Source organism: Aquarana catesbeiana, linkage group LG01 (genome assembly GCF_042186555.1).
Source record: "Aquarana catesbeiana isolate 2022-GZ linkage group LG01, ASM4218655v1, whole genome shotgun sequence".
NCBI classification, from domain to species: domain Eukaryota; kingdom Metazoa; phylum Chordata; class Amphibia; order Anura; family Ranidae; genus Aquarana; species Aquarana catesbeiana.
In genome coordinates this window covers 508,394,814-508,410,823 of record NC_133324.1, presented here as the reverse complement: position 1 = coordinate 508,410,823, position 16,010 = coordinate 508,394,814, and the positions used below count along the sequence as shown (strand labels likewise).

At 39.9% G+C, this 16,010-nt stretch overlaps 1 protein-coding gene across 1 annotated transcript in view; it reads left to right on the top strand.

Annotated features, from left to right (window-relative positions):
• Positions 1-16,010, top strand: part of NCLN (nicalin) — a 48,108-nt gene that overhangs the window by 5,586 nt on the left and 26,512 nt on the right. Inside the window, exons 2-10 of the mRNA XM_073593757.1 lie at positions 1,919-2,109; positions 3,192-3,336; positions 3,449-3,543; positions 6,071-6,151; positions 6,464-6,567; positions 10,094-10,182; positions 10,692-10,831; positions 11,075-11,253; positions 15,093-15,180. Of these exons, the coding sequence (XP_073449858.1) occupies positions 1,919-2,109; positions 3,192-3,336; positions 3,449-3,543; positions 6,071-6,151; positions 6,464-6,567; positions 10,094-10,182; positions 10,692-10,831; positions 11,075-11,253; positions 15,093-15,180 (1,112 nt within the window). The remainder of the gene's footprint in view (positions 1-1,918; positions 2,110-3,191; positions 3,337-3,448; positions 3,544-6,070; positions 6,152-6,463; positions 6,568-10,093; positions 10,183-10,691; positions 10,832-11,074; positions 11,254-15,092; positions 15,181-16,010) is intronic.

Here is a 16,010-nt window from a genome sequence, read left to right as displayed (position 1 = left end):
CTATGGCAAGATGCATTATCATCTTGATAAATGATCCCCAAACATCCTTTCAATAGATGGGATAAGAAAAGTGTCCAAAATTTCAATGTAAACCTGTGCATTTATTGAAGATTTAATGACAGCCATCTCCCCAGTGCCTTTACCTGACATGCAGCCCCATATCATAATTGACTGTGGAAATTTGCATGTTTTCTTCAGACAGTCGTCTGCATAAATCTCATTGGAACGGCACCAAACAAAAGTTCCAGCATCATCACCTTGCCCAATGCAGATTCGAGATTCATCACTGAATATGACTTTCATCCAATCATCCACAGTCCACGATTGCCTTTCCTTAGCCCATTGTAACCTTGTTTTTTTGTGTTTAGGTGTTAGAGATGGCTTTCTTTTAGCTTTTCTGTATGTAAATCCCATTTCCTTTAGGCGGTTTCTTACAGTTCGGTCACAGATGTTGACTCCAGTTTCCTCCCATTTGTTCCTCATTTGTTTTGTTGTACATTTTCTGTTTTCAAGGCATATTGCTTTAAGTTTTCTGTCTTGACGCTTTGATGTCTTCCTTGGTCTACCAGTATGCTTGCCTTTAACCACCTTCCCATGTTGTTTGTATTTGGTCCATGTTTTAGACGCAGCCGACTGTGAACAACCAACATCTTGTGCAACACTGCGTGATGATTTACCCTCTTTACCTACATACTAACAAGCAGATTTATCTGATGCAGGTGTTAGTGTTTGTAATGAAAATTTACAGGGTGATTCCATAATTTTTTCCTCAGAATTTAGTGATTCCATAATTTATTCCCTGTGCTTGTTCTATAAATCTAACTGTTACTGGCCACCACAATTATTTTTCTTGATTTCTTTTAGTGTTTCTTAAAGCCAGAAAGTTGCCATTTTAAATGCCTTTAGTTTTTGGCCGTGTCTGTGATCTGCTTTTTTTTTTTCTACAACAATAAACAACTGAAGGAACATCCTCAGGGACTGGTGATTCCATACTTTTTGCCAGGGGTTGTATTGCTGTATATTGTGACTGGTCAGGAATATATTCACACAAACCTGTAAGATAACTAAAGGAGGAGATCAACCATTTTACACCCCCATTTCTTTCTCTTGATAGGTTTCTTTTTACAGCATGTTTTAGCCAAGACAAAACTCAAACATTTTTGACATTTCCAGTGCTGCAGTGATGTACTGCTTGCTGCTGAGGTGCTTCATGGGTGCTAAATACTGGATATAAGCGCTGTCTTGCCTTGCATACAAGGGCTAAGTTTGTTTTCTAAATACTGGATAAAATAATTTTAAAGTCTTCACAAGTTACTAAACCCTAGACATTTATTCCACCTTGAAGAGATTGGGCACGCCACCAGGGATTGAACAGTAAAGTAAACAATTAAAAAAAATAGACATAGTAATACCTCGTTAAATTTATTCCCTAGATAATGTGACTAGATTTCTTCTATACAGCACAGCAGTGCCCAAATCAGGGGCTAGGCTAAGTCGTATATCCTGGTGATGTTGCTTCAGCTATTACACACCCTCCCTTCCAGGCCATTCAGAGTGGAGTGCATTCTCAGTTAGACATCTGTACCGTTTGCAACAGCGCACTCAATTCATTTGAATCGTTAGTCTTTTATTGCTCTGAGAGCTGAGATTCTTCCTGGTTCAGACATACTCAGTTGTAACATGATAAAGAAGAAAACTGGCCACATAAGAATTAAAGTTCAAACTTTTTGCAGATTTCTAATAATTATTAAATTCGGAATCCATGTTCACGGATGAGGAGTGGCTGTTCGATCATATTCATAAATTCTGTAATCTTCTCTAGATAATAGTTCTTATATTTGTGCAAGGAAGCAAATGCTACCAGTTTTCTAAATGTTGAAGCTGTGAATTTTTATATGTGTTTTATTTTTTTGTGTAGGTACTCGCAATTCGGTACTAAACACAGAGGCCCGTACAGTAGAGGCAGACTTGCTGAGTCGGCGATGTGTGATTATGCGCTTAGCAGACTTCTCCTTTCAACAGTATCAGAAAGCACTTCGTCAGTCAGCGGGCGCAGTGGTGATAATCCTGCCTCAAGAAATGGCAGCCTTGCCACAAGATATTATGCAGGTGAGAAAATTCCCAACCCCCCCCCCGCCCAGATCAGCTTTCAGCGCTGTCACAGTTTGACAATTGCGTGGTCATGCAAAACTGCACCCAAACAAAATTTTGAGCTTTCTTTTTGTGGTATTTGATCACACTGGGAGGTTTTGGGGTTTTTTTGGGTTTTTTTTTTTTTTTTTTTGGTTTTTTTTTTTTTTGCTTAACAAATAAAGTTTTTCTTTGTTTCTGTTATAAAATGTTGTAAATAAGTAAGTTCTCTCCTTCACCGATGGGCACGGGTGAGGCTGCACTGATGATGAGGCACTAATATGCAGCACTGATGGATCCCTGGTGGCCCTGGGTGGGCATCACAGACCCCCCCTCCCCATAAGGAGAGCAGCCGATCGGCTCTCCTCTACTCACGTCTGTCAGCGCAAGTGGAGGAAAAGCTGATACATGGCTCTGCCTGTTTACGCTGTGATCAGCTGTGATTGGACACAGCTGATCACATGGTAAAGTCAGAGGCTCTTTACCGAGATCGGTGATGTGGTGTGTGAGGCTGACGCACCTCACCAACGATCGCCTTGCTGCACGCCCCCTCGTGGCTTGTCCTGCTGGACGTCATATGACGTCCATTCAGGATAACGTAACCACTTTGTCCGTTCCAATTTTCATCCGATCCGCTGGACGGATGGCGAATGTATCGCTATCCGTCTGTTTTCAGCGGATCTTATCAGATGGCAGGCGGGTGTCAGCGGACACATCTCAGCTGACATCCGCCTGCCCATACAAGTCAATGGGTGGCCCGCTCAGATCCACCTAAAAAATGGATAGGCGGATCTTTGTGGGCCGATTGTGTGAAAGGGGCCTTAACCTCTGAGTTTTACAAGGATGTGCAAATAGGTACAATTTATGTAGGAGAATTTGTTTAATCTCTGTGTATGACCTGAGACCATTCACTTCACTGGGTACAGGTAAGGGTTTACAACCACTTTAAGAATATAGTTTTTGTTCTGTAAAATTTGAGAGCTTGGAGCAATTCATCTTTTGTTATAGACCTTATTGCATAAGGTTCTTATAATGTCTTTCATGTTCTCATTGTTTTGCAGCAATTCATGGATATTGAGCCTGAAATGCTTTCTATGGAAACTCAAGTCCCAGTATATTTTGCAGTGGAGGATGCAGAGCTCATATCTATATACGAACAAACTCTTGCAGCCTCTGCAAGTCAGGGCACCTCTTCTGCTGCTGAAGGTAACACTGTTTTCAGGATGAGGTCTTCATGTAAAATGTTTTATACAAGATAGACAGAATTTTAGATGCTGTGTGTAGATCACATATTATACAATTTTTTTTGCCCATACAGTGCTTCTCCATACAGCCACTGCCAATGGCTTCCAAATGGTGACTAGTGGAGCCCAGAGTAAGGCTGTTAGTGACTGGCTTGTAACCAGTGTTGAGGTAAGCTATTAAAACTAATAACATTTTAAATACACCCTTTAAATTCCAAAATAATATATTATTCATATTTTACTGTTGTGTATGAAATATTCAAAAGTCTTAAAACTCCCATGTTAAAGTATACCTGACACAAACCTTAAGATTAAGGGGGATGTGATCAACATATATAAATACATAGGTGGTCCATATAGTGAACTCGGTGTTGAGTTGTTCACTTTAAGGTGATCACAGAGGACAAGGGGGCACTCTTTACATCTAGAGGAAAAAAGATTTAGGCTGGGTTCACATTGGAGGATGCAACGGCTCACGGCAGGGGTTGGGTGCGTCTCCCTTCACTGTTTCAGGTCCGATTTCAGCCTGAAATTTGGGCTGAATTCAGCCCTGAAATGGACCCAAAGATGCACAGGACTCCTGTGCATTTCACACCAGAGCCTCTGCGGAGATGTTCTCCATAGGGAGTCGGTCACAATCTACTGCTATTTAGGGAGACCCGCATCCAGTTTGCTGTAGTGTGACCCCCCAGCCTTAATCTTCAAATACTGAAGGCTTCTTCACAGTAAAAGCTGTGAAAATGTGGAATAGACTCCCTCAGAAGTTGATTCTGGCCAGCTCAGTAGATTGCTTTAAAAAAGGCCTGGATTCTTTCCTAAATAAGTCCAGTATGCATTGAAGCTAAAGCATCAGCTTGACATCCCAATTGTCAAGGTGATGCTTTCTGGACTTGGAAGAAGCATAGAGATGAAGAGTTATGACACTCATTAATGATGTGCTCATTCCAGGTTTGTAACTTAGGTAATAGAGCCAGGCAACTTAGATTGACAGGAGGCTCACAATGGCAGCCCTGGTATTTCTGTTCTGACAGGTGAACTTTGAGCTACCGAAATCTCTACTAGAGGCTACTAAAGGTAACCACTGCTTATGCCTTTTGCCTCCTGTTCTTCCCACACCAGGGAAAATAATAAAAGGGGGGGGGGGGGGGGGGTGCTGCGTTTGCCACTGTTAGCTCAATTTAGAATAACTGATAGGATTTCTTGGATCTCCTTTTGACTACAATTCAGTACTTATGTCTTTGAGCCATTGTTCCTGGTATCTAGCGCATGGTGCTTTTGTTACTGAAAATATCAGTGGCTATATTGTTTTCTCTCTTTTCTTTGCACCTTTACTACCTCATCCCTTCATTCCACTACAGTGTTATACCACTATTGGCATGGCAACAGTAGAATGACAAGTTTTATGTACACCGTACCTTTTTCCATTGGGACTTGAAAAATGTAAAAAAAAAAGTTATGACAAAAAAAAATAAAGGGGCCTGCAACATAAGTGGTATCCAGGAATGCTGGGCAGGTGGTATTATATTGTTTCTGTGGTGGGGATTTTCTGAACCGTTCTTGTCACTTTACTTTGTATGATCTGCACAAATGCTGGCCATAGGTTTCAGGAGTGAAAGCAGTAATGTTGTGACCGTGGAGGTTTTTTTTTTTGGTTTTTTTTGGTTTTCTTTTTTTTTTTTTTTTGTATAGTGGTAAGTGGTGGGCAGTTTGCTCTAAAGCAGGGATATGCAATTAGCGGACCTCGAGCTGTTGCAAAACTACAACTCCCATCATGCCTCTGCCTCTGGGTGTCATGCTTGTGGCTGTCAGAGTCTTGGTATGCCTCATGGGACTTGTACAGTTCTGCAACAGCTGGAGGTCCGCTAATTGCATATCCCTGCTCTAAAGGTATTAGGCTGCATTCACACTACAGCGTTTTGAATCATAGTTACATAATTACATAAATAATGAATAATAAAGTTAAATAGGTTGAATAAAGACACCAGTCCATACAGTTCAACCTTAGTAAGTGTGGGTGCGTGTCTACAATTCTCCCTATCCCTGTACATTGTATCTCATTAAGATGCTCATCTATTATATTATAATTTTTTTATTTTACGACCCATATAGCGCTGTCAATTTTACGCAGCGCTCCACCCATACATCACACACTCACATCGGTCCCTACCCTGAAGGAGCCCACAGATTGTGGGCAGATTTGCCGCAAATCTGCCCGTGATTTCAAAGCGCTACTGTGTTAATGACAGCTCGCATTTGAGATGCCATTCATTTGAATGACACCTCAAATCGCGTTGCAGGTCTACTGCAATTATTGCTCGATAACTCGCATCGCAGGAAGCATGTCGCCCTAAAGTAGCGCCTGAACTTTTTTTGGGCGACATGCTTCCCACGATGCGGATTGCCGTGATTGCAGCACGATTTATCGCATGGCAGACCCGAACCGCGATTTGAGGTGTCATTCAAATGAATGGCATCTCGAATGCGAGTCCCACGATTTGTCATATACACACCGGCGCTGTCAAATTGCGGGTAGATTTGCAGCAAATCTGCCCTCGATTCAAAACGCTGTAGTGTAAATGCAGCCTGAGCCATGAAATTAGCATTGTCCACTCCACATGGCAGCTACCTGGTATTGTAAAGCCTTCTTTTTATATTATCATTATTAATTCATTGATTTCTTGTCTTTATTCATGCAGGGACGTTTGACTGGTCTTGGCTCAGAAGACCTTCCTACCATTGCCATTGTTGCTCACTATGATTCATTTGGAGTTGCTCCGGTAATTCTCACACACCCATGCATTCTAATGTAGTGTACAAGACATTCTGTATGTGATCTAATTTTTACTGCAATATTAATGCAATATTGCGTGTTTAAGTGAAATTGGATAAAAAGGGATAAATACACATACATATATGCATATCATCTCGGGTGAAGCACAAAACTTTTAAAGCTCCCTTTTTCAAAACTTTTATAGCTCCCTGGCTATGCTATCATAGCAAACTTGTGAACATTTTAGAAGTATAGTTTTCTTTAAACATTTTAGAAACAGTTATGCTGTGGCAACTGATAACACTTTTATTCTATGCAGTGGCTGTCATATGGGGCCGATTCCAATGGAAGCGGGGTGGCTGTCCTTCTAGAGCTGGCACGTCTCTTCTCACGACTCTACACTTACAAGCGAACACATGCCAGGTTAGATTCCCAAACATAGCACTCTTGACCTAGTCGTACCGGCCCTGCAACATGTTTCTGTTTCTCTCTGGCTTGGCCTGAATGAAGCAAGGCCTTAACCACACCCATATCATGCTTACAGTTAAACAAATACTTTTTTTTTGAACTATGTTGCAGTTTTAAGCCATTGTTTGTCTTGCATTGGCTAAATTTTCTGTAATTTGAAGGTGTAAACCTTTACCTTCCTCATTTCTGTACTGTATTTGTTTTTAGGGACATGAAAAAGTTGTGTATGTGTGTGTGTGTGTGTGTGTGTGTGTGTGTGTGTGTGTGTGTGGTTCAAATGGCCTAGTTTCTGTAAATACTGTGTGTGTGTGTGTGTGTGTGTGTGTGTGTGTGTGCCCCCTAATATCCCAATGGTGTAAAGGTCCAATGTATACCAATTGGACCAACTGTTTAAAGAATGTAATATACTGCATAATAGAGCAGCTCAGGGCATGTAGCATATAGTAGTGTATAGACGGTGGTCTAGTGTATGTAATATGCAGCACGGCATACAGAATGCAGTGGTCTTGACTATTTAATGTAAAGCAAAATGTACAGAGTGCAGTGGTCTGCTGTAAGTAACATACAAAATAGTGTAACCTTGGTGCTAGATTATGAATGCCACTCAAGCTGGGGAAGCCAAACTCGTGCAGTCACCAGGGAGAAAGATGCAAACTGCCAAAGGTGCTCATCCAAAGCGATGCATGTATATAATCAAAAAGGCGCCGCACTCCCATCCAGCCAACCTAGTGTAGGTTGACTAACCTATGAGTAAGCTCCAGTGGGCAAAACTCATGGGCTGAGGGGAGTGTGGCACTTTGATTTTATCCAAAATCATGTACATTGTGCATCAGTCTGCGATATGTAAAGTTCAGCAGGATGTGCAAAGTGCAGTGGTCCAGAATATGTAACATGCATTACAATACAAATAGCACAGTGATCACGAGTATCTAAAGTGCAGATTACAGTGGTTTAGAATATGTACCATACACTGGGAACTTACAGTGCAGCATACAAATGACATACAGCATGGTGGGCAATAGTCTTCTATACATTGGTGGTCAGTAGAAAGGTGTCCCCATAAGTTGGAGGAAGAATGTTCCTACAGATGGCCAAAAAGATCATTTTTGATCTAGTTGTTGCTTGCATAAAAGATGACTCCCCACTAGTCCATTGCTGCTGTGTGCCTAGTGACATCTGCATCTATGCAAGAATTATGCAGGCACCATCAAGTGACGGATCAATCCACCTGCACGTTTGGTGCATGGACGAGTTTCTATAAATACCTATGAATACCCTCATGTTGCAGTATATGTATCCTCAGCAATATGGTGGCAGGGAAAAATTTTGATTAAAAGCTGTAAACTGTGCATTTCTGAAAATCGTAGATGGTTGGTTCTTGGTTAATAAGCACCTGAAGTTCTGATGCAACTCTCTAGAGGTGAGAGGATGGAGAGAACAACCACACTTTCCTGGATTGTAGTTTTAATAGAACTATAGGATCTAAAATACAGTATATGTTCATGGGCATGCCATCACTACTTTGTAATATAGCATAGTACATGCCCATTGCTGTTATTCTTTCCCATTCCCACTTGCATGTCCATAGATGTAGGCAGGCTGATTAATATCAATGATCTTGACAGTCCTCCAATAGAAATGCTAATTTCATTCCCCAGTAATACAAATCAGACACTGGGGGGTCTACAAACCTTACCTTTGTGTGCTACGTAACATCAAAATTACATATAATATATACAGAAAAAAAAAAAAAAAAAAAAAAAATATATATATATATATATATATATATATATATATATATATATATTCCTAAAAATACCCTTTTAGTTTCCCTTTTAAAGTATATGTGGGGCTTGAACATTTTCTTTTTTAGTTCTATATGAATGAGGGGTTAAATCTTCTGTCAGTTTAAATTTTTGCTGTCTGTCCAACAGAAAGTGAGAGGGGATCTCCGCAAAATAAAGAAAATTCCTCTTAGCTGTCATAATAGGTGTCTACTTTGGAATATGTATCCTCCTTTCTGGCGAAAGCTGTAAAATATTTGATTTCCCATCACTTTGTGTCCTGAATAAAATGGTCCTTAGGAAAAATAGAGTGAATCTCCCTAGCAGGAGACACAGGCAACAATGAAAAATTACAAGTTCTGTTCTTTCCCTATCCTAGCCAAAACTGGAAAAAAAAAAAAAAAAAAAGTTGTGGTATACATACACTTTACATAAATGTAGAATGATTTTGTTATCCATCTCTTGTGTGGAACTTTAATGGCCATACAAAATAATAGATCATAGTAATTTTGTCAATTCTGACCTAATGGATAGTCTGTGGTGTTGTGATTTTGTTTTTCTTGTAAAATAGTTATTTCTACAATGTAGCTGAGATATAATTTTTGTCTCTAAAGTGTACTTGTACCAATGATAAATGCAATAAACTGCTTCTGTTATGCAATGGCAAGCACTGCCAGATTCCCGAAAGATATCCTCAAGTTATCGTTTAAGTAAGCAAAAATCATCAGTTTTTCAGCTAGGAAGTTGGTATTTGTTTTTCAAATGTTACAGAAAAAGTCTAGAGATCTAGTACAGCTATAATAAAACCACTTCTGCAACATCTGTACATTGAGACATAGTCAAAAGGCACCACTGAGCTAGTACACAGAAGAACATGATCATAAATATCATTACTAAGAAGCACAACTAGAAGCTGGTATTTCTGCCTGCCTTGTGCTCTTCACCACTGGTCAATTTTGGCCACTCTCCACAATGACTAAAGCCTGGTACACAGTACGAGTTTTTTTTTTTTTTTTTCCAACCTAGCGGGTTGAACGAAAAATAACTGTCGGCTCAGGAGAAGCCACTGTACTAACTATACGATGTTAGTACAGTGATCTCCCCTGCTGTTCTACTGCGTTCTGACAGGGGGACCCCACCCGCTAGGACATTCTGATCCATTGGCTGAGAGCGCTGATGGGTAGTCAGTTACCAACATGCTCGTCCAACAGTAGCCGGCCATTTGGCTGGCTTCGGTCAGACAGGGTGGCATACACATGGGCCAAATGTTGCTCGACGTTCCGCCTGTGTGTATGGGGCTTAAGTGGTAGTAAGGTCTAGGAGGGATGAGGACAAACAGAGTTTGCCCCTCCAAAGTGAGTATTTTCATAATTTGATTTTATTAGGTTTTGAGCCTCCCTGGGTGCTCTAGAAGATAATAGAGGATATTTACTAACACCTAGAGGTGCCTGCCACGTTATCACAGAGGCAGTGTGTTTTAGAATAAGTACAGACGTAAATGGTTTTTGGACCTTTAGTATATGCAGTTGCAAAATCTGCTTTTTCCTTTTACTGGATCACATAGTAACTGTCCAATTTGATATTGCCTGTGTTTTTTTTTTTTTTTTTTTTTTTTTTAATATAATGTCCCTGTTTTTTGTGATTATTTTAATTGTTGGTGTCACCTGCCCTTAAATTCACATTTCTCCCATGCACAGTTACAATCTGCTGTTTTTCGCATCAGGAGGAGGGAAGTTTAATTATCAGGGAACAAAGAGATGGTTAGAGGATCATCTGGATCACACAGGTACTATAGCATGCTGACTAGAAGCAGCATCGCAAATGCAACCACTGAAAAACAGTCAAAAGAAACCTGTCACAAGAGAATCCTGTGGACTGCTGTGCCTGACCATTCTCCTAAAAAGACTAGCTGTAACTTTTTTTTTTTTTGTTATTATTATATACTAACACATTTAAGTTTTTAAAAGATCTGCACTAGTGCAGTAATTTTTTGAAGGCTAAATGTTCAGCTTGAGAGCCAGGCAACTAGCATTTTCAGAAGGAAGTCAGCAGTGGCAGCCCACATCTTTCTTTAGAGGTTCCCTGTAATGGCAGGGATTGTATGTGTTTGGCTTTTAATTAATTTATTTTTTTAAATCAAAATATTTATTTTAGCTGATTGCAAACTTCTTCACTGTTATGTTATCAGTTGCTTGTCTTTTCCACTTATATTTTGGTGAGCGAGTGTGGGAGGGGTTTTGGGACTGCATCTTAAATGTTTTATTCTAATCCTTCTAATTTTACATATATTTATAGATTCTAGTCTACTTCAAGAAAATGTGGCCTTTATACTTTGCCTGGATACAGTTGGAAGTGGAAACAGTTTGCACCTCCATGTTTCCAAGCCTCCCAAAGAGGGCACCTTGCAGCATGCTTTCCTTAACGAGCTGGAAATGGTAAATTACTAAAATTCAAAACAAGTGTACCTCTTAACTTGTTGGAAATAAGTGTACTGTTTGCCATTATTCTGCCTATAATTGTTTTTCCTGTACAAGCTTGAACTGAAAGGAAGCGTATGATTGATTGCTGTTAACAAAAGTGTCGGGAACCGTGGGTGTGAACTGGTGTGGGAGTTTGAAAATTTTTTTTTTCCATTTCTGCTAGAGTACTTTAATTTCTCTTCATTTTTTTGGGTAAAGGTTATCTCCAATCAGTTTCCTGAAGTGAAGTTTTCTATGGTTCATAAGAAGATCAACCTGGCAGAAGATACATTAGCTTGGGAGCATGAGCGATTTGCTATCCGAAGACTTCCCTCTTTCACCATCTCTCATCTAGAAGGACATCGCAGTGGTCACCGTAACAGTGTCTTGGATCTCAGGTAACATGGTCACCAACCTATGGGGAAAATAATGCCAACGTATACTAAGAGAAAGTGTGTGCATGCTTGTTATATGGTAGCATAGTACATTTCTTTTACATGCTGATTGTCAGTTACTTAAAGTGTATACAAACCCCAACAATGATCTTCCCTTATTTACTTTCATTTGGTCTGTTAAATATACCTTTTGATATTTGAATATTGTGAGCTGGTAACTTCCATTCCCTAGGCCTGTGCTTACTATTATCAGTTGCATGCTTCCAAGATATCTATCTGGACTACTGACCTCCCCCTCTGTCACAGAAAAATAAGAGGGGGTCCTGTAGTCCTAGCTAGGGTGACAATGCTGCTCCATCATAGATGCAATGCATTGTAAGCGTTTTCACCCTAGGTCAGGAAGAATGATACTGGCAAGATACATAGGTGGTTAAAAAGCCTGAAAAAGGGATCTAAGGTCTACATTTATGAACTTGTAAATATGCAATATTTATTATTTTTGTACCTAGTTTTTGGATACACTTTATTTAAAAATGCATCTACTCTTTATAAAGCTGTAATTTTATATGAGGAAAGTAAAAGCTTTTATTTTACATCTATTAAGGGACACTGGAAGTCCTTCAACTTTGGGTTATGCTGCGACCCACAAGGATTGAACACTGGCAAAAAAAAACAAAAAAAAATGCCCAGGATTCCCTCCCTTTAGCAGCATGCCTCAGTATTTTGCTAGTGTCCTAAGAGAAAGTATTTGTTTTATGCAGCTTCGTTGTATTAAAGATGAACTTATGTTTTTGCTACCACCTTTTTTTTTTTTTCCTCCATTATAGACTAGTTTACATTGCTGCTGGAGCTTTAATTGCAGCTCTCGTGCGGCTATCCTCAGTCTGGTTTTTGGGGTGATGTCTGGCACTTTCCAGACTTTCTTCTGGAGAATATTAACTGCAAAGTGCTTTTCAGGTCCTGAGCCCTTGGCATTGCCCTCAACTCTTGCCCTGTCTCTGAGGACTCGCTTAATGAGTGGGTTGAGCAGCAGGAACTACCTCAGTTACTTAGGTCACCATTCTTCCTCGTTCCTGTTGGTTTTGCTGTAGAAGGTGGTAATGCTGTGGTGTAACCAGCTGAAATAGTAATAGGAAATGTGGCGCTAAATCATTAAAAAAACCCAGCAAAGTGAAAAAACAATAAAAATATAAAGAATGTGAAACCACCACATAAATGAAGATTTTAACAAAAAAAATCTCAATACTAATTGTGTCAACAAAAATTTAATCTACCATCATAATGTGTAACCAATGTTATAATGAACCATCGCTACAACAATAAATAGGTGTGTAAACTTAAATATATAACACTCATTAATTACCTTTCCAAAAAATATTATTCAAAAGTGGCTATAATCCCGCCAGGATCCAATAGTAAAATGCAAAATATACAATCAATGAAAGTATGTAACAGTTATGCCCCGTACACACGGTCGGATTTTCCGACGGAAAATGTGTGATAGGACCTTGTTGTCGGAAATTCCAACCGTGTGTAGACAAATCCAATGGACAAAGTACCACGCATGCTCAGAATAAATAAAGAGATGAAAGCTTTGGGCCACTGCCCCGTTTATAGTCCCGACGTACGTGTTTTACGTCACTGCGTTCAGAACGATCGGATTTTCCGACAACTTTGTGTGTATGCAAGACAAGTTTGAGCCAACATCCGTCGGAAAAAATCCTAGGATTTTGTTGTCGGAATGTCCGATCAATGTCCGACTGTGTGTACGGGGCATAACAGTGTAATATCGTTAATAAAGATCAGTGTATGAAAAGTAGCAGTCCAAAAAAATTATTCAATTCATGCAATAAATCGTGCACTTAATGACAAGTCCCATATACTGTGCCATCCGAATCCGTGAAAGTATGTAACAGTTATGTGTAATTACATTAATAAAAACCAGTGTATAAAAAGTAGCAGTCCAAAAATGTTCAATTCATGCAATAAATCGTGCACTTAATAATAAGTCCCATATACTGTGCAATACGAATCCGATGCACAGTATATGGGACTTATATAAGATTTATTGTATGAATTGAATAATTTTTTTGGACTGCTACTTTTCATACACTGATCTTTATTAATGATATTACACTTTAACTGTTACATACTTTCATTGATTGTATATTTTACATTTTTGCACTTTACTATTGGATCCTGGCGGGATTATAGCCACTTTTGAATAATATTTTTTGGAAAGGTAATTCATGAGTGTTATATATTTAAGTTTACACACCTATTGTTGTAGCGATGGTTCATTATAACCTTTGTTACACATTATGATGGTAGATTAAATTTTTGTTGACACAATTAGTATTGGGATCTTTTTGTTAATCTCCATTTATGTGGTTGTTTCACATTCTTTATATTTTTATTGTTTTTTCACTTTGCTGGGTTTTTTAATGATTTTTAGCGCCACATTTCCTATTACTATTTCAGCTGGTTATTTCATTGTGTGGGAACACCTTTAGGGTGGCAGCTTCATCACCGTTATTTTGATTGTTAATTTTATAGTTTAGTTGGTGGTTTGCGCACCAGTACACATTATTGTTTTGCAATGCTGTGGTGTGTCATATGCTGGGTGGTGTGTTGTGTGTACATGGTCTGTGCTCTTTCCCACTATACAGCATCAGGGAAGCATCTCCTAATGTGGCAGAGAATCAAGTGGAGCTTCTTTATAGCTTCCCCCAACCCCCCCCCCCCCCCCCTCCTTACAGTGTCCTTGGTCACCTTTGGCCATCCAACCCTCACCTGCCACTACCAGCTGTCTGAGTTTTATGAGTACCTGAGGCCTTGCCTCTCACCTTCAACCCATAGGTTTCAATGTTTCTGATTCTGGACACAGAGTACCAGTCATATCGGCAATCTTCATTCCAGCGGTAGAGAACTGGCAGGCGGACTACTTAAGTCTCCAACGTGATAATGAAAATACTTGCGACCGCCCTCATCTATAGCTGCTGGCTATCACAGTAAGAGGCATTGGAAGGCTAAAACGGGTAACAGCAAAGCCTGGGGAATGCCCAGGAAAAAACCCAAGCCTACTTACCAACCAGCTCGCAGACAACCGAATAAACCTGTCTAACAGTATGCATTAAAAACAGAGGTTTAGTCCACACGCATTTGCAAATGCATGCGTAAGCCACAGAGCCTCGTCACGGCACCCTGGTATCTGTGGTCCTAACCCTAAATTATGAGTGTCCCCACAGTGGAGGCACATGCATTCTGATGCAAGCAACTGATTCTAAGATCTGCAAAGCCACCACCTTGTCATCTGTTCACATAATCTAAAATTGTCACCAGGTGAACATTGTAGTCTCTTCCAATGCCAACTTTTTCGGGAATAGGATCCTTTGGGGAGTCCTTAGTTGTTGTTTTTTTTTTTTTGTTTGTTTTGTTTGTTTTCTTGGGCCTGTTAGCATTTGTTTGCTGTGATAACCAACCCCCCTCAGGTGGACTACTTTTGGACATTGTGAAGGATAAAGACTACCTGTGTCCATCAATACAGGTCTCGCACTTCTATGATCATGCTTTTAGTAATGCATTGCTACATAACTAAGACATGCTGGTAGTGGGAGGGGTTATACTGGGCTGTCCTATATCTTTTTTGTTTGGTCCTCCTGTAGACTGCAGTATAGCCCAAAGGTTAAAGACTCAATAGACTCCAGAAAAGGATTTTATGGTGAATATGAATCCTAATTTTACTTTGTAACAAGATAGTGTTTTAATTCAGGCATTGTATGTTTTCCAAGGATCCAAGGCTTTATTATTTTAAATACATTGGTTTGTTGCTTGCTTTGTAGGTGGAAAGTAGACACAGATATCCTGGCGCGTAACACCCGTATTCTTGCTGAGGCTTTAACCCGTGTCATTTATAATCTAACCGACAAGGTATGCTGTTTTTAAACCTGTATTGGTTTATATATTTTCCATGTACGTTATTTATTCATATTTAAATTGGTAGTAAACCCTAGAATTTTTTTTTACCTACCGGTAAGCTTGTAATAAAGCTTAATGAAACCCATCTTGCCAACTGTAGTATATCCCGACCAAACTGGGTTTATAGCAGGGAGGGAGGACAGACCATTCCAACAAGGCAATCCAGCTGATCCATTGAGTGAATTTGCAAGACACCAGTCCACCTTGTCTTCTACTATCTACCGATGCTGAGAATACTTTTGATAAGGTGGACTGGACGTATATACAAGCTGTGCTGGCCAGGCTGGGGGGGGGTCTCGGTCACAAAATGCTTAAATGGATAGGGGCCTTATATAGATAGCCCCCTGGAAGATCGGGTCAAGCTGAATGGAACTCTCTGGCTTCTTTCCCAATCGGAATGGGACGAGGCAGGGATGCTCCCTGTCCCTGCACATATTTGCCCTTACCCTCGAGCCTTTGCTGAATATGATTCGTTTGAAGCCTAACATTAAGGGACTCAGTGTGGGGACTATGGAACAGAAGCTGTCGGCATATGCTGATGATATTCTATTTTATGTGGCTGATCCGCTAACTTCCCTCCCTAAAATTATGGCTGAGCTACAGACATTCTATTAATTTTTTAAATTTCAAAATTAACTATAGCAAGTCAGGGATTCTTACCATCCCCTCTTAACTGCGTACCCGATTACAAGCCTTTTTCCTTCACTTGGTGCCGCTCTTCCTTTAAAATATTTAGGAATTCATCTCCCAAGCCCAATTTTCCAAATTATACACTAGTAACT